Below are 23,606 nucleotides of genomic sequence, written 5' to 3'. Positions count from 1 at the left end.
TTGGAGAAGGACAGGACATCCAGTAAGGACCTCAATAGAGACACAGAAGACCTAATTGCTACAATCAACCAACTTGACCTCATTGACTTATACAGAACTCTCCACCCAACTGTTGCAAAGTATACTTTTTTTTCTAACGCACATGGAACATTCTCCAGAATAGACCACATATTAGGCCATAAAACAAACCTTTGCAGAATCCAAAACATCGAAATATTACAAAGCATCTTCTCAGACCATAAGGCCATAAAAGTAGAAATCAATAACAGAAAAACTAGGGAAAAGAAATCAAATACCTGGAAACTGAACAGTACCCTGCTGAAAAAAGACTGGGTTATAGAAGACATTAAGGAGGGAATAAAGAAATTCATAGAATGCAACGAGAATAAAAATATTTCCTATCAAAACCTCTGGGACACAGCAAAAGCAGTGCTCAGAGGTCAATTTATATCAATAAATGCACACATACAAAAAGAAGAAAGAGCCAAAATCAGAGAACTGTCCCTACAACTTGAACAAATAGAAAGTGAGCAACAAAAGAATCCATCAGGCACCAGAAGAAAACAAATAATAAAAATTAGAGCTGAACTAAATGAATTAGAGAACAGAAAAACAATTGAAAGAATTAACAAAGCCAAAAGCTGGTTCTCTGGAAAAATTAACAAAATTGATAAACCATTGGCCAGACTGACTAAAGAAATAAAGGAAAGGAAACAAATAACCCGGATAAGAAACGAGATGGGCCACATCACAACAGACCCAACTGAAATTAAAAGAATCATATCAGATTATTACGAAAAATTGTACTCTAACAAATTTGCAAACCTTGAAGAAATGGATGAATTCCTAGAAAAACACTACCTACCTAAACTAACACAATCAGAAGTAGAACAACTAAATAGACCCATAACAAAAAAAGAGATTGAAACAGTAATCAAAAAACTCCCTACAAAAAAAAGCCCTGGCCCGGACGGCTTTACTGCAGAGTTCTACCAAACTTTAAGAGAAGAGTTAACACCACTACTACTAAAGGTATTTCAAAGCATAGAAAATGACGGAATACTACCTAACTCATTCTATGAAGCCACCATATCCCTGATACCAAAACCAGGTAAAGACATCACAAAAAAAGAAAATTACAGACCTATATCCCTCATGAACATAGATGCAAAAATCCTCAACAAAATTCTAGCCAACAGAATTCAACAACATATCAAAAAAATCACCCACCATGACCAAGTGGGATTTATACCAGGTATGCAAGGTTGGTTTAATATTAGAAAAACCATTAATGTAATCCACCATATAAATAAAACAAAAGACAAAAACCACATGATCTTATCAATCCATGCAGAAAAGGCATTTGACAAAGTCCAACACCCATTCATGATAAAAACTCTCAGCAAAATAGGAATTGAAGGAAAATTCCTCAACATAATAAAGGGCATCTATACAAAGCCAACAGCCAACAACACTCTAAATGGAGAGAGCCTGAAAGCATTTCCCTTGAAAACGGGAACCAGACAAGGATGCCCTTTATCACCGCTCTTATTCAACATTGTGCTGGAGGTCCTAGCCAGAGCAATTAGGCTAGATAAAGAAATAAAGGGCATCCGGATTGGCAAGGAGGAAGTAAAATTATCTCTATTTGCAGATGACATGATCTTATACACAGAAAACCCTAAGGAATCCTCCAGAAAACTACCGAAACTAATAGAAGAGTTTGGCAGAGTCTCAGGTTATACGATAAACATACAAAAATCACTTGGATTCCTCTACATCAACAAAAAGAACATCGAAGAGGAAATCACCAAATCAATACCATTCACAGTAGCCCCCCAAAAGATAAAATACTTAGGAATAAATATTACCAAAGATGTAAAAGACCTATACAAAGAAAACTACAAAGTACTACTACAAGAAACTAAAAAGGACCTACTTAAGTGGAAAAACATAACTTGCTCATGCATAGGAAGACTTAACACAGTAAAAATGTCTATTCTACCAAAAGGCATCTATACATACAATGCACTTCCGATCCAAATTCTAATGACATTTTTTAATGTGATGGAGAAACAAATCACCAACTTCATATGGAAGGGAAAGAAGCCTCGGATAAGCAAAGCATTACTGAAAAAGAAGAAGAAAGTGGGAGGCCTCACTCTACCTGATTTTAGAACCTAATATACAGCCACAGTAGTCAAAACAGCCTGGTACTAGTACAACAACAGGCACATAGACCAATGGAACAGAATTGAGAACCCAGACATAAATCCATCCACATATGAGCAGCTGATATTTGACAAAGGCCCAGTGTCAGTTAATTGGGGAAAAGATAGTCTTTTTAACAAATGGTGCTGGCATAACTGGATATCCATTTGCAAAAAAATGAAACAGGACCCATACCTCACACCATGCACAAAAACTAACTCCAAGTGGATCAAAGACCCAAACATAAAGACTAAAACGATAAAGATCATGGAAGAAAAAATAGGGACAAACTTAGCAGCCCTAATACAAGGCATAAACAGAATACAAAACATTACCAAAAATGACGAAGAGAAACCAGATAACTGGGAGCTCCTAAAAATCAAACACCTATGCTCATCTAAAGACTTCACCAAAAGAGTAAAAAGACCACCTACAGACTGGAAAAGAATTTTCAGCTATGACATCTCCGACCACTGCCTGATCTCTAAAATCTATATGATTCCGTTAAAACTCAACCACAAAAAGACAAACAACCCAATCAAGAAGTGGGCAAAGGATATGAACACACACTTCACTAAAGAAGATATTCAGGCAGCTAACAGATACATGAGAAAATGCTCTCGATCATTAGCCATTAGAGAAATGCAAATTAAAACTACGACGAGATTCCATCTCACTCCAACAAGGCTGGCATTAATCCAAAAAACACAAAATAATAAATGTTGGAGAGGCTGCGGAGAGATTGGAACTCTTATACACTGCTGATGGGAATGTAAAATGGTACAACCATTTTGGAAATCCATCTGGCGTTTTCTTAAAAAGTTAGAAATAGAACTACCATACAACCCAGAAATCCCACCCCTCGGAATACACCCTAGAGAAATAAGAGCCTTCACACGAACAGATATATGCACACCCATGTTTATTGCAGCTCTGTTTACAATAGCAAAAAGCTGGATGCAACCAAGGTGTCCATCAACGGATGAATGGTTAAATACATCATGGTATATTCACACAATGCAATACTACGCATCGATAAAGGACAGTGACAAATCTGTGAAACATTTCATGACATGGAGGAACCTGGAGGGCATTATGCTGAGTGAAATTAGTCAGAGGCAAAAGGACAAATATTGTATAAGACCACTATTATAAGATCTTGAGAAATAGTATAAACTGAGAAGAACACATACTTTTGTGGTTACGACGGGGGGAGGGAGGGAGGGTGGGAGAGGGTTATTTACTGATTAGTTAGTAGATAAGAACTACTTTAGGTGAAGGGAAGGACAATACTCAATACACGGAAGGTCAGCTCAACTGGACTGGACCAAAAGCAAAGAAGTTTCTGGGATAAACTGAATGCTTCAAAGATCAGCGGAGCAAGGGCGGGGGTTTGGGGACTATGGCTTAAGGGGACTTCTAAGTCAATTGGCAAAATAATTCTATTATAAAAACATTCTGCATCCCACTTTGAAATGTGACGTCTGGGGTCTTAAATGCTAACAAGCGGCCATCTAAGATGCATCAATGGGTCTCAACCCACCTGGATCAAAGGAGAATGAAGAACACCAAGGTCACACGACAACTATGAGCCCAAGAGACAGAAAGGGCCACATGAACCAGAGACTTACATCATCCTGAGACCAGAAGAACTAGATGGTGCCCGGCCACAACCGATGACTGCCCTGACAGGGAGCAAAACAGAGAACCCCTGAGGGAGCAGGAGAGAAGTGGGATGCAGACCCCAAATTCTCATAAAAAGACCAGACTTAATGGTCTGACTGAGACTAGAGGAATCCCAGCGGTCATGGTCCCCAAACCTTCTGTTGGCCCAGGAAAGGAACCATTCCCAAAGACAACTCATCAGACATGCAAGGGACTGGACAATGGGTTGGAGAGACATGGTGATGAAGAGTGAGCTACTTGTATCAGGTGGACATTTGAGACTGTGTTGGCATCTCCTGTCTGGAGGGGAGACAGGAGGGTAGAGAGGGTTAGAAACTGGCAAAATTGTCACGAAAGGAGAGACCGGAAGGGCTGGCTCATTAGGGGGAGAATAAGTGGGAGTATGAAATAAGGTGTATATAAGCTTGTATGTGACAGACTGACTTGATTTGTAAACATTCACTTAAAGCTCAATAAAAATTATTAAAAAAAAAAAAAAAAAAGACATAGGAAGCAGCTTAAAAGAGCTCCCACTGGCCAAATAGGGGAATTTTAGGCATCAAAATACTGAATTACAACCTATCAAATAAAATAGGAATTCATAAGCCCAAAACCAAAAACCAAACCAGCTGCTGTTGAATCGATTCCAACCCATGGTGACCTCATGAGTTGCAGAGTAGAACTGTGTTCCATAGTGTTTTCATGGGGGTGTGGCCTTTTGGAAGCAGATCGCTAGGCCTTTCTTCCGAGGTGCCTCTGGCAGGGCTTAAAACAACGCAATTTATTGTTTTATACTTCTGTAGTGCGAAAGTCTGAAATGGGTCTCACCGAGCTAAAATTAAGGCACTGGTAGGGCTGCGTTCTGTTCTTGAGATTCTAGTTTGCCCCTTCCAGTTTCTAGAGGTTGCTCACATTCATTCTCATGGCCATCTTCATCTTCAAAGCCAGCAACAGTGGGTCTGGTTCTCACATGGAATCACCGACCTCCTCTTCAGTTTCCCTCTAACACATTTAAAGACCCTTGTGATTACATCTCATCCAATCCAGATAATCCAGGATACTCTATCTTAAAGTCAGCTGATTAACCCGCGGCCATCAAGTTGATTCCAACTCATAGCAACCCTAGAGGACAGAGAACTGCCCCACAGGGTTTCCATGGAGCGCCTGGTGGATTCGAACTGCTGACCTTTTCTTTAGTAGCCGTAGCTCTTAATCACAACACCACCAGTGTTTCTGTCAGCTGATTTAGCAACATTAATTCATCTGTTACCTTAATTCCCCTCTGCCATGTAATTTAACACGTTCACAGTTCCCCGGGATTAGGACAGGGATATCTTTGAGAAGCATTATTCTGCCTACCCCAAGGACTTGAAGAGTTTCCCTTATTTTGGGGTTATAGCCCTTCTACTTTGGGGGCATTAAAATGCTCTTTCTTTTATAAAATGATGGTACTAAGTGGAGACTCTCTTTTAAACATTAGTTTGGTGGAGGGGGAGGTTGCAGAGGCTTGCTAACTCTATGAACCCCGTGTAGATAACACAAAATCTTCTGAAATGTTTTACTAATCCCTGAAATGAAAAAGTTTGAAAATAAACAAAAAATTCTATCGTAGAAGACCAGACTCAATGGTCTGATAGAGGACTGGCAAAACCCCTGAAACTATGGCCCCTGGGCACTCTACTAACCCAGAACTGAAACCATTTCCAAAGATCACTTTTCAGACAAAGATTAGGCAGGTCTATAAAACAAAAAATAATACATGTGAGGAATCTGCTTCTAAGTTCAATCAAATACATGAGACCAAATGGGCAGCTCCTGTCCAAAAGCAGGACGAAAAGGCAGGAGGGAACAGGAACTGGTCGAACAGACACAGGGAACCTGGGGTGGAAAGGGGGAGCATGGTGTCACATTGCGTAGATTGCAACCAATGTCACAAAACAATATGTGTACAAATTTTTGAATGAGAAGTCAATTTGAGCTGTAAACTTTCACCTAAAGCACAATTTAAAAAAAAGTTCTATCATACAAAGACAACATCTAACGAGGGGGGAGGGAGGGAAGGGAGGGGGTATTCACTAATTAGATAGTAGACAAGAACTATTTTAGGTGAAGGGAAAGACAACACACAAGACAGGAGAAGTCAGCACAACTGGACTAAACCAACAGCAAAGAAATCCTCTGAATAAACCAAACGCTCTGAAGGCCAGCATAGCAGGGACGGGGGTTTGAGGACCATGGTTTCAGGGAACATCTAGGTCTACTGGCATAATAAAATCTATTAAGAAAACATTCTGCATCCCACTTGGGAGAGTGGAGTCTGCGGTCTTAAACGCTAGCAAGGGGCCATCTAAGATGCATCAATTAGTCTCAACCCACCTGGATCAAAGGAGAATGAAGAACACCAAGGACACAAGGTAATTATGAACCCAAGAGACAGAAAGGGCCACATAAATCAGAGACCACACCAGCCTGAGTCCAGAAGAACTAGATGGTGCCCGGCTACAACCGACGACCACCCTGACGGGGAGCACAACAGAGAATCCCTGAAGGGGCAGGAGAACAGTGGGATGCAGACCTCAAATTCTCGTAAAAAGACCAGACCTCAAATCCTCATAAAAAGACCAGACTTAATGGCCTGACTGAGACTAGAAGGACCCTGGAGGTCATGGTCTCCAGATCTCCTGTTAGCCCAAGACAGGAACCATTCCCAAAGACAACTCTTGAGACAGGGACCGGACTGGACTATAAGAGAGAAAATGATACTAGTGACGAGTGAGCTTCTCGGATCAAGTAGACACATGAGACTATGTGTGCAGCTCCTGTCTGGAGGGGAGATGAGAAGGCAGAGGGACAGAAGCTGGCTGAATGGACACGGAAATACACGGTGGAGAGAAGGAGTGTGCTGTCTCATTTGGGGAAGAGCAACTAGGAGTATATAGCAAGGGGTATATAAATTTTTGTTATGAGAGACTGACTTGTAAACTTTCACTTAAAGCACAATTAAAAAAAAAACAAAGAGAACATCTATCTGACAAAGGATTCATATTTTCAAAACATATAAGGAACAAAGCAATAAGAAAAAGGCAATCTAATAAAAAAAATTGCCCAGACTTGAACAGACACTTCACAAAAGAGGATACCCAAATAGTTAATAAACAAAAAATAATCAGTTACAGCAGTCATTAAGGAAATGCAAATTAAAACAGTGAGATAGTACCATTCACCCACTAAAAAAAAACTAGAATGGCTAAAACGAAAAAAACACTGAACTGACTGCTGCAAAGACCCATAGCAACTGGAACTCCCACACTGCTGACGAAAAGTACAAACTGGCAACGTTTCATAGTATTTATTAAGCCAAACATTTTCATTCTCTATGACCCAGCAATTCCTCTCCTAGGTATAAACCCAACAGAAATGCGTATGTTCAGGAAAAGACATGTACCAGATTATTTATACACTATTCGTAACAGCAAAAAACTGGAAATAATCCAAATACCTATCAACAATACCACAGCAAAATAATTTGAAGCATATTCACACAATGAAATACTATACAACAATGAGAATGAACATACCATACCTCACACAACAAACTGGATGAATCTCGCAAACAATGTAGGACAAAAGATCCCAGACACTAAAGAATACGTACTGGAATGGATCCATTTCTATGAGGTTCAATACCAATAAAGGTAAAACTCATCTGTAGGCATTAGAAGTCAAGATGGTGGTTTCCCTTGGGAGCAGGGGGTGAGTGACTGGAAAGGGGGTACAAGGGGGAACTTCTTGATCTGAGTAAAATTCACTGAGCTGTATACTTATGATTTACATACTTTTCTATACATACACTTTATTTCAATTAAAAGCTTACATACACACACACAAAATACACTAGAATATTCTTCCTAAAAACATATCTAAGCAAACTGAGTTCAGCCCAGACTCCCCAAACTTTACCTTCCTTTGCCTTCTTGTTTGATATGGATCTTATGTTCAAGTCATATCTATCTACTCATTCCTAACTCGCCCTACACCTGACGATCTCCTGATCTCCAAGGAGAGCTAATTTTCCCTCCTGTAACTTCTGTAGCACTTTGCGCCTCTATTTTAGCACTTATTAAAGTGTGCCTTAAGAGATATTTATAAATGCCTATCTCCTCATTAAGTTATGAAGTTCTAGAAGACGGAAAATTTTTACTCAATTCTGTACCTTCACTACATCCTTCCTCTAAGCCCCCTACCACATGTAGCACAATGCTTTGCACTCAGGTTCTGCTCAAAATTTTTTTACCAAATCAAGTTGCATGCCAACTATCATGGCACCACTTCCAGTCCGTCAGCCCACTGTTTTTTCCTACATTTCAATGTCAAGCACATTTTTAACTGAAAAATGGGGTGCTCCAATTTAGGAATATAGTCCTAAATTTCCTACAAAAACCTTGGATACATAAAGGTGTTTTATGGTATAAATTAGCAAATAATACCATATTTACATACGGCAATTTACAATTTGCAAAAAACTGAAAGAAAGGCAAGAGACTCACTTAAGTAGGTAAGACTAACAACAGCCCATTTTACAGTTAAGAAAACTGAAGCTCAAGGTGAGGTGTCTGTTAAAGAAGCCACTGTCAGTCCACCAGCCAATGCGCTTGTTACACTGTAGTCCATGATCCAGTGCGGGTCTTCTTCTTGGGCAACTGCTTTATAAATACACACTCAATATACTAAATTTTAATTCTTCTGATTAAAAATAACACATATTCACAGCTTAAAATCTAGAAAACACTAAAGAATATAAAGAAAAGTAAAAATCACCTAAGTAATGCTTTCTTGTGTGTTTACTAGCACATCTTCAGGAGCCCCAGTGGCACAACAGTTAAGCACTCAGCTGCGAACCAAAAGGTTGGTGGTTCGAACCCACTCAGTGGCTCTTCGGGAGAAAGATCTCCTGACAATCTGCTATTTTAAAGATTACAGCCTAGAAAACCCTATCAGCAGTTCTACTCTGTCACACCGGGTCACTATGGGTTAAAAATCAACTCAACAGCACCCAACAACAATAGCACATCTTCAGAATGCCAATACAGGTAGTCCTCAACTTACAGCGTCAATTCCATCCTAAATCGAACATCTTTTTTTGTTTAGTTTTTATTATTGTCTTTTATTACCAGTATCTTTATAAATCTGATCTTTGATCTTACTAACAAAATGTACAAAAAAAAAGTTGTAGATGTGGTTTATCGTAACTCGAATACATCGTAAATCAGGGACTACTTGTACTTCCTAAGTATACAGTATTTTGTATCCGTACTGCAAAAATATTTATCCACTTGCTACAATTCCGGGACATCTGTCTCCATGACTTTTTTTTTAAGTTTCATTTGTTTATTTTAATTTTATTATGCTTTAGCTGAAAGCACAAATTAGTTCCTCATTCAAAAATTTATACACAAATTGTTTTGGGACATTGGTTGCAATCCCTGCAATGTGTCAGCACTCTCCCCCTTTCCCTTTCCACTTCAGGCTCCCTGCGTCCATTCTTCCAGTTTTCCTGTCCCTTCCTGCCTTCTCGTCTTTGCATTTGGGCAACTGTTACCCATTTGGTCTGGTATACTCGACTGAACTAAGCAGCACATTCCTCACATGTGTTCCTGTTTGTTTTCTTGGCCCATCTCATCTTTGGCTGAAAGGTGGACTTCGGGAATGGCTTTAGTTCTGAGTTAGCAGGGTGTCCGAGGGCCATAGTCCCCGGGGTTCCTCCAATTTTTTGTGAATTTGAATTCTGTTCTACTATTTTCTCCCACTCTGTCCGGGACCCTCTATTGTGATTCCTGTCAGAGCAGTTGGTGGTGGTGGCCAGGCACCATCTATTTCTTCTTCCATGACTTTTGGGGTAATGTTAACAGTGAGATCCTGAAAGTTTCCCAGACATCTAAAAATATCAGCACCAGATCTTAGCAAGCTTAAGCTTAGGTGCAAAGAAGGGATTGAAAAGCTCTAAGACTGCTACCAAGAGAGTTGTCAGGACATTATCTATGACCTCGACCACATATGGCTCAAATTCTGTTGCAAATACCATTGAAGTGATAAAGGAATAGCAATGTAATAATGATGAACCTTTTCGCGCATCACTGTGGAATATTCTAATTAGTCCTTTATTATTTTTTTTCTACATAACATGATGCAAAGATTACATATGCCATATTAAATTGAGATTCTGGGAGTATCCAACCAACACGTGTTATTCAGTAACCAATATGAGACAGTGCTCATCAAGACAGTGCCAGCAATGGAGGGCAGATAGAAAGCACAACAGTTGTCAGTGTAAGCATTTACCATTCTTCTATAAGTCAACTAGTAATTATTGTTCAGAAATATTTATCTCCTCTCTTGTTCCCTCTACGGGCAGAGTATACTTCCCTGTCTCTTGACTTTGGGCTTGGCCATGTGACTTGCTTTGGCCAATGGAATATCTACAGATGTGATACAACCAATGACTGAAAGGTACTTGAACATTTGGGCTTGCTCTTTAGTGCCTTTGCCATGGCCATAAGAGCTCTGCCTGGGAAGTCACTGCCTCTTCAGTCTGAAGATATGAATATCCAGAATAAAGGTATGTGGAACAACAGTCCTGAGTGAGCAACCAAGTCCAAAGTCACCCAACTAAGCCCGGTCTAGATCAGCTGATGCCCAGCAAACCCACAAATTCATGAGAGTAAATATCTATCATTGTATGCCACTGATATTTTATGGTTCTTTATTACACAACAATAGCTAACTGATCCAATGATACTGTGACAACTGTAAAGTTTTACTATATTTTCTCAGTAATTCAAGATCAGGAAATCTATATTTAAGTCTGGACAGTAATTCCTCCACCCTGGACACCACCTGACTAACAATGGAAAAAAAAAAAAATTTTTTTTTTTTTTTTGGATATGTTATATTCTTCAAGGATGAAATACAGTGTAACTGAAACCTTAGAGTCAGACTGCCTAGGCCTGAGGCTCCTTGTTTACCGAGTGACTCTGTGAAAATTACTTAATCTCTCTGAAATCAGTTTCCTCATCTGAAAAATGGGGTAGTAATAGTAATCTATCTCACGGTGTTATTGGGAGGATTAAATAAAATAATACATATAAAGAACTTAGAACACTACATTTATAAGGGAACATAAGGAAAACCAAATCTAAAAAGTTCATCCTTGGCAAGCAGGAGTTCTCTCCTAGCTCTGCAGCTTTGGTTTCTTGCTTCCATCTCCGACTCTAACCACATATGAAGGCAATCCAGGAGCTAGCATGGTAGTACCCCAAAGAACCAACCATATTCTTAGGTCAACATTACCCTCAGGATCTATTCCACTTCTGTTATCTCTGATCTTCTGTAAAATGTTCTAGTGGTCTTAACCAGGCTTTGGAAGACTAAAAGAAACAGTACTTCGGTCTGGCTATGATTATCCAGAGATTCCCCACGTACAAAATGCTTAATGCAGAATACTAGCTGACGCCGTAAGATCCAAGTGACCCTTCCTGTACGGAGATTTTTTTTTTCCTCTCCACTGCCAATTTTGGGATGCTGGGATTGATTTATTAAGGAAAGAGGCAGTTTTCTTTATAATGGCCAAGTTGTTAAAATAATTTGTTTCAGTCTTAATGGATCCTCATTACATGCATTTTTAAAATGTGCTGTATTTAAACACTGCTATAAAGTAGATGGAATTTGAAAATACTTTAATACAACAAAGATTCTTTTTTATTTTTCTTGTAGTACTGTTTACCATAAAATAATTTATCTATGTATAATCAAGATCTTACATAATATCCTGTCTCCCTTTAGCAAGGAGACAGGACATTACACAGCAAGGAAAAAAAATCTTACCTGCTTCTTTCTTTAGGATTTAAATACACAAATAATACAGAACAACAAGTGGTCTCTTTCAAAAGTTCATTTTCTAATTTAGCAATAGAAAAATTTCTCACAACTATTCAAAGTAGAAGAATTTTTACTCCATGCAATAATTCACTTCTAATAACTTATTATATGCTTCTATGACAAACACAAATCAAATTAGCACAAAGTATTGTTACTAATTTGTCATTTCATACCTCAACACCTATATAACAGTAACCAGAAAAGAAATAGTTTGAAGGCTAATTTAAATTGGGAAAAAACTACGAGATACATGGGAACTCTGACAGCTTAAACTAAGAACCAGTTTCAAATGACCATCTGATGAGCTGATAATCAATCTCACTGATTTAAAGAAAAATCCATTACGGTAAAAAATTTGAATAATTATTTTAAAATGCAATTTACTGTTTTTAATTACACATGCTTCTCAAACAAATAAGTCACTGAATCATATTAATTCACCCCAGTATTATAACTATCATGACATCATTAAGGCAAACCACACAGATCATGTTAACTCTTTGAGAAGTTAACCTCAAAAAAGAGATGCCTCCAAGCATTCCTAGTGTTATTGCCACAAATTTGGCTAATCCCATTTGTATTTTTAGCCTGAGCCTCCAACTAGACTAGTATCTATGGTCCAAAACCAAACTCATTGCTGTGGAGTCGATTCTGACTCACAGAGACCCTACAGGACAGAGCAGAACTGCCCCACAGGGTTTCCAAGGTGGTAATCTTTACAGAAGCCCACTGCCTCATCTTTTTCCAGTGGAGCCACTGGTGGATTTGAACTGCCGACCTTTTGGTTAGCAGCCGAGCACTTAACTACTGCACCACATATCTGCTCCTAATATCTATGCTAGCTGGTCTCAAAAGATGGCCTCTAGCAATTCCTCCCCCTCTGTTTGTGCATGTCACTCTTCACATTAACAGGTAGAGATTATTTCCCCTCCCTCTAACTTTGGGTTGGCCTTGACTGGATTTGATCAATAGTGATACCCTGGGACTTCCAAACCCAGGACTTAGAGAGAGCTGGCAGCTTCTACTTCCTTTCTCCTGAAATGCTCCTTTTTTAGAACCCAGCTGCAATGCTTTTAAGAAATCTAAGCAGCCACATGGAGAGAGGTCACACAGAGTAGAACTGACACCATTAGCCCCAAATGAACTCTCGGCCAGTGGTCAGCCATGAGTGTGGCCATTTTAACTATTCCAGCCATATCAGCACTCCAGCCAACATGAAATAAAGTAGAAAAACCAGCAATTAACCAAAGAATTGACAGAAATAATGAATTGGTTTTTTTTTTTTTTTTTTGAAGATACTGAGTTTGGGGTGGTTTATTATGCAGCAATAATTAGCTGTTACACTGTTGGTGGTTTTTACTATCAGTTATTATCAACTCTACAAACTATTTTATTTTGTGTCTTAAAATTATTTCATCCAAGTTTCAAATGTTTCCCCATTCTAAGATTCTGGGACTGGCTGGACAAGAATATATTTATCCTGTCCATTTTTTTAAAATAAACTTCAAATGAATTCATCCCTCAGCTTGTCATTCTATTAAATATATACATATATCCTTATAAAATAATGCCTGTTGCTGTTGTTGTATGCTGTCAAGTTGATTCCAACTCATAACAGGTTAGAACTGTCCTATAGGGTTTTCTAGACTATAATCTTTAGGGGAGCAGACAGTCAGGTCTCTCCTTCAGCGGGGCTGCTGGTGGGTTCGAACCACTGACCTTTCAATTAGCAGCTGAGCTCTTAACCATCATACCACCAGGCCTCCTTATAAATATAATTAAAATAATGCTAACATCCCCTCAGTCCTTTTAGTTTCTCTTCTCAGGTCTTCTTACAGTTCCCATTTATCTTTTTTTTAAGGTATTAGATTTTTGTTGACCAAGTAAATATCAGTAAAGGTCCTAATGGCCTGCTAAAGCTGAGGGAGAAACATTAGCATACAAGTTATTTACTGTAAACCACTTCTTTAATATCACTTGTTTTTAGAAATAAAATGTTCTGCTTAAACTCTTTTTCACAAGTAACTAAGGGTAAGAGTACAGACCATGTGTGAATTACGGTCAACTGAATTAGCAGTCTCATTAATAAGATTTTAGTATAAAATTCCTAATCGCAACACTGCATCAATGTGGTAATGAGTAAAACTGGTAAAGACGGTATTCATTTCATGTTGGGGTTTTAAACAAACTATACATTTTTTTTTAAACTATGGAAATCAAGGCATCTATACAAAAGTTACAATTAGTAATTCACAACTGAGAGGAGTCAGGCAAGAAATAAAGCAAACACTATAAAAATTTCAATTTGATTAAAGGATAGCCCTTCCATGTGTACTGTAAACTAATTAGTTGGTTCAAGAGCAAATAAAATATCTTCATAACTCAAAGTTCACCCTGAATAAACACACAGGTTATGGTGGGGTAATTGGGACCAAAGGGAAGCTGTGACTTACTCAGATTCATAATAAGACTGTTACTGAGTTGAAGGAGAATACCAAGTCTCTGGCTCTCTGTTCTCTGCATCAGTTATTAAGGTGTCATTCTTGGTGACCCTCTTCCAGTTGGCCTTTTCTCAAACAGCAACCACAGTAGCAGGCAAGGTCAAAAATGAAAGTAACTTAAAGAAAAAATTGGCTTCTCCCTATGGAGACTGACTCAACATTTAATAATGTGTGCCCCAAAAAAGCTGGAAACTTCTACACTGGCCATCTTCAGGTCCAAATTAACTCAAGCAGAAGGCTATTACGGAAACATAACTTACTGGTACAAAGCAGAGAGCAAATAGTTGAGAATGTTCATAGGCTGAGGTCTAATGGGGAGTAAAGAAGATGATCTCATAATGCCTCTTTACGATCTGTAAATAACACTATTCCATAAATCTGACACAAGTGTCAGGACTAGGATTAAGAGTCAACCCTCTAAATAGGAAAATAAAAATAAGCAGCTGCCACTTTTCTGACTTAAACTAAATTTAGAAGCTAGCTATAGACATAAAACAATTTCCTCTAATTTCTAAAATCAAAAAAAAATTCAAAGTCTCTTCTTAAATATTTTAAGATTTCAAAATTAGGCAGACATTCAAGAACTTTCTTCAAGTTTAATGGGATTTTGTTTTCGATACAGTCAAACTTTATTTAGGTGTTTAAGTAAATTTGACCAGTCTCTTGGGAAGTATTCTTGTAAGTGGGGCAGTTTAAAGCGTTAATTCAATTAATACCCATGTTTATTGATTCGGAAATTGTTACAGTATTTCAGACAAAGACACAATGTAATAACTATCTAGCAAAGGAATAAGGTTTGGAGTGACAGGTTAAAATTACTTTTGAAAAAGCAAGCAAGACTTGACTGCAAATAATACCAATATCTCTAAAGCCCCCTGTTAAGCTAGAAGTCTATGCATCCCATCATTCTGTACTTGTAACCACAAAGTCTGGCTTTACACCTAGGATATACAAGAAGCATCAGATTAAAAGCATGAGATATCAGACTACACACGTGTGCCAAATGTAAGTATAGCACAAGAAAAGCATGATACAAAGTTAAACAAGCTCCAAGGAGTTTAAACACACACACAAAGCCCAACCCATGCTCACACCTAAAACTGATGGGAACCACCAATTCTGACTTTCCTCTCAATACCGACTACCCACATTCCCCCTTTTATCTCCTGAATTTCTCCTCTGATTTCATCACATAGGTCATTGCAATTCTAATCTCCTTGGCCCTTTCTTTCCCAGGAAGTGATACAGCACCTGGTCCCTACACTTCACTACCTCCACAAGTTAGCTCTAATTTGTATTTTATTAGATATTAATTTGCCCTCAAACTCCTATACCCGAGTTTCCCTGACCAATTAGGCTCCTGCTTTTCATCGCCTCGTCCTTACAACAATATTTAGCTTCTTCTTTCAAAGTAGAGCATATATCCCTTTTCCTGACGTTTGTAATCTGGCTCACAAGTCAACCTCGCCGTTCTTTCCCAGAGACTGTTACCATGGCCCTAGGTCCCCATTCCGAGTCCTTATCTTCCTAAGTAAGGCCTCCTCCTTCTCAGAGTTTGTCAACATTAGTTTGGCTAAGCTGGGATTCCACCCTCAAGGCAAAGGCTATCTCCCTCTTCATTCTACAAAACTACAAGTCTCCCATCAGCCTTGGCTTTCCCTCGTCCACTCTTAGATCCATCTGCATCCAGCCCTGCCCGATTCCCTCCTAATTCCAATATACGTCCTCCCACTATCCCGCGCTCCCCTTCCCCACTCCTGAACGCACCTCCTCTCCGGGCCTTACCCGTAACCCTGACACCAGGAAGGCCCTGCCAGCGGCCTTTGGGCGTCTATCCTCCCGGCTTCCTCCGCTCTTCAGTAACTGTCCCCACGCCCCTTTCTCTCCACGGCCCCGCGCGCTGCCCGGAGACCCCTCCCGGATTAAACCCCCGCTGTCACTTGGCCTCTCATCCACAAGATGGCGGAGCTGCTGCCCCCACTCCCGGGTTCCTCCGCAACTCCCTCCCGCCTCCCCGGAGCTCCGGTCCTGTCCCCTCAGCCTTCGCCGTCGCCGGCCTCGGCCCGGGGTCCCACTGCCCCCTCCCCCAGCGGACAGGAGGCCCAGACTCGAGACTCAGCGACGCCGCCAACGCCACCGCCTCCACCGCTCCCTGGTCTGCACCTTCTCCTCACCATAAACTTGAGCGCTTTCTCCTGCAGCACCGCCTCGGCAGGGTCCATAATCGACCCGGGCCGCTGGGTTCGCTCTCTGCCGGGGCCGCCCCCTGGGTGCCAGGCCGCAGCCAACGCAGCGCCCGGATCCCGCCTCCTCTTCCTTCACCCCGCCCTTTCTTAACTCTAGGCGCTGGCGAGGGAGCCAGCAAGGATCGGCTGTTCCATGCGCATGCGCGAGCCCGCTGGCTCACGGGATTTGTAGTTCTGGTGCCTCCCGCAGCAAAAAGTGAGACCACACCACGAACTGCGACTCCCGCGGTTCACTGCGGCAGGGTCGCCGTTGCAGACGAGTCAAGCCTAGACAACTGTCGGTCAACAAGGGAAAGTCTGCTGATGGGAATTGTAGTTTATGGCCTCTAGGAATGGGAGGGGCACGGGTGTCTCCGTGGTTACCGTGAGACGCCAATGGCAGCTTGCCTGACATTTGATATCAAGATGGCGACCGGTATACCTCACCTGTACCCCAAATACTGGAAAAAACTATGAGAGGACTCAGAGGTCCTGGGACCTCCCTAACTGTGGTTTTAGGGAACTTCTTATTGTTAGGTGTCGTGGAGTCGGTTCCGACTCACAGGGACACTGCGTACGACAGAACGAAATACCGCCGGTCCTGTGCCATCCTCGCAGTTGTTGACTTGAGCCCATTGTTGCAGCCACCGTGTCAATTAATCTCGTCGTTGAGGTTCTTCCTCTTTTTCGCTGACCCTATGACTTACCAAGCATGATGTCCTTCTCCAGGGATTGATCCCGCCTGATAACATGTCCAAAGTACCTTAGACGAAATCTTGTCATCATCCATCTTTGCTTCTGAGGATCATTCTGGCTGTACTTCTTCCAAGAGACTTGTTCGTTCTTCTGGCAGTCCATGGCGTACTCAATATTCTTTGCCAACACCATAATTGCAAGGCATCATTCTTCCGTCTTCCTTATTCATTGTCTAGCTTTCGCATGCATATGAGGTGATTGAAAAGATCATGGCTTGGGTCAGGTCCATCTTAGTCCTCAATATGACATCTTTGATTTTTAACATTTTTGAGGGCTTTTGCTGCAGATTTACCCAATGCAATGTGTCATTTGATTTCTTGACTGCTGCTTCCACGGATGTTGATTGTGGATCCAAGTAAAATGAAACTCCCGACAACTTCAATATTTTCACCATTTATCATGCTGTTGCTTTTTGGTCCAGTTGTTAGGATTTTAGTTTTCTTTATGCTGATGTTTAATCTATACTGAATTTAGGGAACTAGTCAACCCCAAATTCCATATATCTAGCTTCTGCGGAAGGGTTTGTGACCCAGAGGCACTGGGCCTGTGGGTACCTGGCAGCAGGTCACAGACCAATGAAGAATTTCAAGGTCCTCCAAAGCTAGCTCCCCATATTTCTTCCAAAAGACCTATTCTCCCCCCCTGCAGAAAAACAGGGCCAGATAGATGTCAGCTCAGGAAATTTTCAGGTATTTAACACTCAGAAGGCATGGTTTGCTAGTGTTAACCCTGGGATGTAAACAGTGCATTAAGGGTCAAAGGGGGTACTTGTTTACAAAAGGCCTTCAGTGGTGGAATATAATGGCCACCCAGCAGCTAAAGCATGTGAGTATTTTCTTTGACCTTGAAAGGAATAATTAGTGTTTATTTTGGAAATTGGATTACCCTAGGAGGAGAAAACTCTAGGTTTAAGCTAAAACTGAGATTATGTTAGACTTGTAAATGATCTGAATTTATAAAAATAAGTGAATCAACACTGCTGGTGGGAATGTAAAATGGTACAACCACTTTGGAAATCTATCTGGCGTTATCTTAAACAGTTAGAAATAGAACTACCATACAACCCAGAAATCCCACTCCTCGGAATATACCCTAGAGATACAAGAGCCTTCATACAAACAGATATATGCACACCCATGTTTATTGCAGCTCTGTTTACAATAGCAAAAAGTTGGAAGCAACCAAGGTGTCCATCAACGGATGAATGGGTAAATAAATTGTGGTATATTCACACAATGGAATACTACGCATCGATAAAGAACAGTGACGAATCTCTGAAACATTTCATAACATGGAGGAACCTGGAAGGCATTATGCTGAGCGAAATGAGTCAGAGGCAAAAGGACAAATATTGTATAAGACCACTATTATAAGATCTTGAGAAATAGTAAACCTGAGAAGAACACATACTTTTGTGGTTACGAGGGGGGGAGGGAGGGGGGGTGGGAGAGGGTTTTTTTATTGATTAATCAGTAGATAAGAACTGCTTTAGGTGAAGGGAAAGACAACACTCAATACATGGAAGGTCAGCTCAATTGGACTGGACCAAAAGCAAAGAAGTTTCCGGGATAAAATGAATGCTTCAAAGCTCAGCGGAGCAAGCGCGGGGGTCTGGGGAACATGGTTTGCGGGGACTTCTAAGTCAATTGGCAAAATAATTCTATTATGAAATCATTCTGCATCCCACTTTGAAATGTGGCGTCTGGGGTCTTAAATGCTAACAAGCAGCCATCTAAGATGCAGCAATTGGTCTCAACCCACCTGGAGCAAAGGAAAATGAAGAACACCAAGCCCACATGACAACTAAGAGCCCAAGAGACAGAAAGGGCCACATGAACCAGAGACCTACATCATCCTGAGACCAGAAGAACTAGTTGGTGCCCGGCCACAATCGATGACTGCCCTGACAGGGAGCTCAGCAGAGGACCCCTGAGGGAGCAGGAGAGCAGTGGGATGCAGACCCCAAATTCTCATAAGAAGACCAAACTTAATGGTCTGACTGAGACTGGAGGAATCCCGGCGGTCATGCTCTCCAGACCTTCTGTTGACACAGGACAGGAACCATCCCTGAAGACAACTCATCAGACATGAAAGGGACTGGTCAGCGGGTGGGAGAGAGACGCTGATGAAGAGTGAGCTAATTATATCAGGTGTACACTTGAGATTGTGTTGGCAACTCTTGTCTGGAGGGGGGATGGGAGGATAGAGAGAGGGGAAGCCGGCAAAATTGTCAAGAAAGGAGAGACTGAAAGGGCTGACTCAAGACGGGGAGAGTAAGTGGGAGTAGGGAGTGAGATGTATGTAAACTTATATGTGACAGACTGATTGGATTTGTAAACGTTCACTTGAAGCTTAATAAAAGTTATTATAAAAAAAAAAAAAAAAATAAGTGAATCAGAGAAATACCTTTTAACTTATAAGAAAAAATCTCCATTGTAAATATTTTATTCAGTAATTTATTCAACAAACATTAAGCATATAACTGTGTGCCGACATCATGACAAAAAGTGGAGATTCAGTAGTGAACACAACAGACTCAGTCCTTGCCCTTGTGGAGCTTACATTTCTAACGTGTTAATGATTTGTCGTAGGCATCCCTATTTCCACAGAACTTATCTGATACGTAACAGGCTTTCCACTAATATAAAGTTTTGCGCTCGTGTTTGAAAAAAAGTTCTACACAAGTGTAAAATGAGGGAGACTTAAAACTCATGTGAAAAAAGACTTGGGAGTTTTCCTAGGCCAAAGGCAGTAATGTGACGTGATTGCCACAAAAGCTAAAGGAACCCTAGGCAGCTTGAGCAGAAGTAGGATCTGGGCCAAAGAGGCTTATGGTCTTACTTTATTTTGAAGCACCCAGATTACATTTACAGTACCTTGTTCAATTATGGGCACCCCATTCTACAAAGATCCCATGCAGGAGCATAGCCAAAAGCAGGATATCCAAGAGAGAAAATACTGATAGATGCTTATTCTGAAAAAAGAACACATAGGAATAACATGACAATTAACTTCAAGTATTTGAAAGGCTATTTGAAAGTATATGTATGTAGCTTCACAGAGCAAACTAGAATCAGTGGGTGAGATAATAATAACAACAACAGCTATCGTTTTATTAGCTCTTTGTGCCAGGCACTATACTGGGTATTTTACATTTATAATCCCTAATATTTTTTTTTTTTTAATATACATAGTGGAAACCCTGGTGGCGTAGTGGTTAAGAGTTCGGCTGCTAACCTAAAAGTTCAGCAGTTCAAATCTACCAGGCGCTCCTTGGAAACCTTATGGGGCAGTTTTACTCTGTCCTATAGGGTTTTTATAGGGTTGCTATGAGTCAGAATCAACGTGACAGCAATGGGTTTGTTTTGTTTTGTTTTGTTTTTAAATAGTCATAGTAACTCTGAAAATAGCTGTTGTTATCCCTAATTTACAGTAATAATTTTTTCGAGTAATTAGAGCTGTCATGACAAAGGAATGGACTGCCCCATTCCTGAAAACACTTAAAGGCAGGATGACCATCTTTCAGAAATAGTCTAGGGAGTTTCAGTTTGGGTGGGAGGTTAAGACCTTTTAAATTCTATACTGTTGATAAGTCACTGATTTTACTTTGTTATTCATAGAGGAGTATGAAAATATTGCCTGATGAGGCTGCCAGTCAGTGACAGTCCTCACTTTGTTTAGTCATTTGAAGATGAGAATTAGTAAAACGAATATAAGGAATTTTTGTTTGGAAGCACAACGAGCTAGAGGGCTGTTATGCATGTAGATTGAAACTGACCTGGCAGGAGTTGACTATGGAAAGGATAAATCCTCTTTCCTTAAAATTGACCAGTCATGATGAGGCAAGCCTACGAAATGCAAATCTGAATTGCCTTGATTTTCAAACCCCTCCTGTCCAACATGGTTTAGGAAAGATGATCAGACTGGTGAGTTAACAAGTCTGATCCTAGCCCACACTTTCCCCAGTTAATTGGTTGACTTTGAGCAATTAACCATCCTCTCTGGCCCTCTCCTCATCTGGAAAACAAGATCTCTGCCAACTCTAAACTATATGCACTTATGAGTCCACTTATAGTGCAGTTGCTTGAGGAGAATACCGAATCATTAGAACTCTTAAACCTCCATTTTATTGGAAAACTGGACAGTCAGCATGAGAAACCACAGCTACTACTGGATTTCTTTCTTTTTTTTTTTTTTCCTCTATCCTGGTTTAAGACCTTAGAGTACTCTTTGACTCGTCCTTGTCTATTAGAGTCTGTATTCAGCCAGGAATCCATCAAATACCTCTTGCAGCTCCCATCCCACCCTCAGTGCTAGCCTGTTCCAGACTATCATCATCTTTTTTGCTTGGTTCGCCATATTGAACTCCAATCCAGTTCTCTGACTTCCAGGCTTTCCCTTCCATCTCATCTGATAGTCTCTTTTAAACTCACTTTTATCACATTCCTTTCCTGCTCAATCCCTTTTTGGCTCTCTTATCTCCTTTAAAAACAAACAAACAAACAAATCCATTGTCCTCCAGTGGTTAAGAGCTCAGGCTGCTAACCAAAAGGTTGGCAGTTCCAATCTACCAGCCACTTCTTGGACACCCTACAGGGCAGTTCTACTCCATCCTATAGAGTACCACTTGAAGGCAACGGGTTTATCTCCTTTAGCATTGTTTAAATTCCTTTGTTTACTTTTGAGAACTTCCTAATTGTGTTCCATCCTTTGGATCCAGCCTTATATTCCATTTTGCTTTAATATGCCCCACCCACACCCACATCTATCTGCTCGGCACACTCCTGTTTCCTAGGCTTAGCTTAGGTTAGTCTTACACATCTCTTAAGGTTCAATTTAGATCTTACTTTTACACTAGGGGCCCTAATACATGGCATAGATAGTACACAAACCATAACTAACAATGCACAAACACCAGAAGAGAAACTAGATACTGGAAGCTCCTAAAAATCAAACACTTAATTCTCATCAAAAGACTTCACCAAAAGGGTAAAAAGATGACCTACAGACCGAGAAAAAAAAATTGGCTACTACGTATTCAAAGAGGGTCTAATCTCTAAAACATAGAAGATACTGCAATACCTCAACAACAAAAAGACAAATAATCCAATTAAAAAATGGGCAAAGGATACGAATAGACACTTCACCAAAGAAGGCAATCAGGTGGCTAACAGACACATGAAGAAATGTTCATGATCATTAGCCATTAGAGAAACGCAAATCAAAACTACAATGAGATGCTATCTCACCTCAACAAGGCTGGCACTAACCCAAAAAATGCAAAATAACAAATGTTGGAGAGGTTGTGGAGAGATTGGAACCCTTATGCACTGCTGGTGGGAATGCGAAATGGTACAACCACTTTGGAAAACAATTTTATGCTTCCTTAAAAAGCTAGAAATAGAAATACCACACGATCAAGCAATCCCACTCCTAGGAATATACTAGAGAGAAAAAAGAGCCATCACACTAATAGACATATGCACACCCATGTTCATTGGAGCACTATTCACAATAGCAAAAAGATGGACACAAACTAAATGCCCATCAACAGACTAATGGATAAACAAATTAGGGTATATCAACACAGTGGAATACTATCCAACAATAAAGAACAATAATGAATCCACAAAACATCTCAAAACATGGATGAATCTAGAGGGCATTATGTTGAGTGAGATAAGTCAGTCACAAAAGGACAAATATTGTATGAGACCACTGTTACAAGAACTGGGGAAAAGGTTTAAACACAGAAAAAAAGCATTCTTTGATGATTACGAGGGTGGGGAGGAAGGGAGAGGGAAAATCACAAACTAGATAGTAGACAAGGATCAACTTTGATGAAGGGTAGGACAACAAACATTACATGGGAAGCCAATACAACTGGATCAAAACAAAAGTTAAGAAGTTTCCTGGACACATCCAGACAACTTTGAGGTAGCTGGGGCTAGGGCCTGGAAACCATAGTTTCAGGAGACATCCAGGTCAATTGGCATAACAAAGTTTATTAAGAAAATGTTCTACATCACACTTTGGTGAGGGGCATCTGGGGTCTTAAAAGCTTTCTAGCAGCCACCTAAGATGCATCAGTTGGTCCTACCCCACTTGGAGCAAAGAAGAATAAAGAAAACCAATGACATAAGGAAAATATTAGCCCAAAGGACTAAAGTACCACATCAACCAGAGACTCCATCAGCCTGAGACCAGAAGAACTAGATGGTGCCCGGCTACCACCAATAACCACCCTGACAGGGAACACAGCAAAGAGTCCTGGACAGAGCAGAGGGGAAAAATGTAGAACAGAACTCAAATT

At 40.4% G+C, this 23,606-nt stretch overlaps 1 protein-coding gene across 4 annotated transcripts in view; it reads right to left on the bottom strand.

Annotated features, from left to right (window-relative positions):
- BTRC (beta-transducin repeat containing E3 ubiquitin protein ligase) overlaps window positions 1-16,634 on the bottom strand; it is a 195,320-nt gene extending 178,686 nt beyond the window's left edge. For all 4 annotated transcript variants that reach the window (XM_049856132.1, XM_049856134.1, XM_049856131.1 and 1 more), the window contains exon 1: window positions 16,487-16,634. In XM_049856132.1, the coding sequence (XP_049712089.1) occupies window positions 16,487-16,534 (48 nt within the window). In that variant the 5' untranslated portion in view covers window positions 16,535-16,634. The remainder of the gene's footprint in view (window positions 1-16,486) is intronic.
- Between the last annotated feature and the right edge of the window lie 6,972 nt (window positions 16,635-23,606).

This window comes from Elephas maximus, chromosome 16 (assembly GCF_024166365.1).
Source record: "Elephas maximus indicus isolate mEleMax1 chromosome 16, mEleMax1 primary haplotype, whole genome shotgun sequence".
Classification (NCBI taxonomy): domain Eukaryota; kingdom Metazoa; phylum Chordata; class Mammalia; order Proboscidea; family Elephantidae; genus Elephas; species Elephas maximus.
This window is presented reverse-complemented; position numbering and strand designations above follow the sequence as displayed.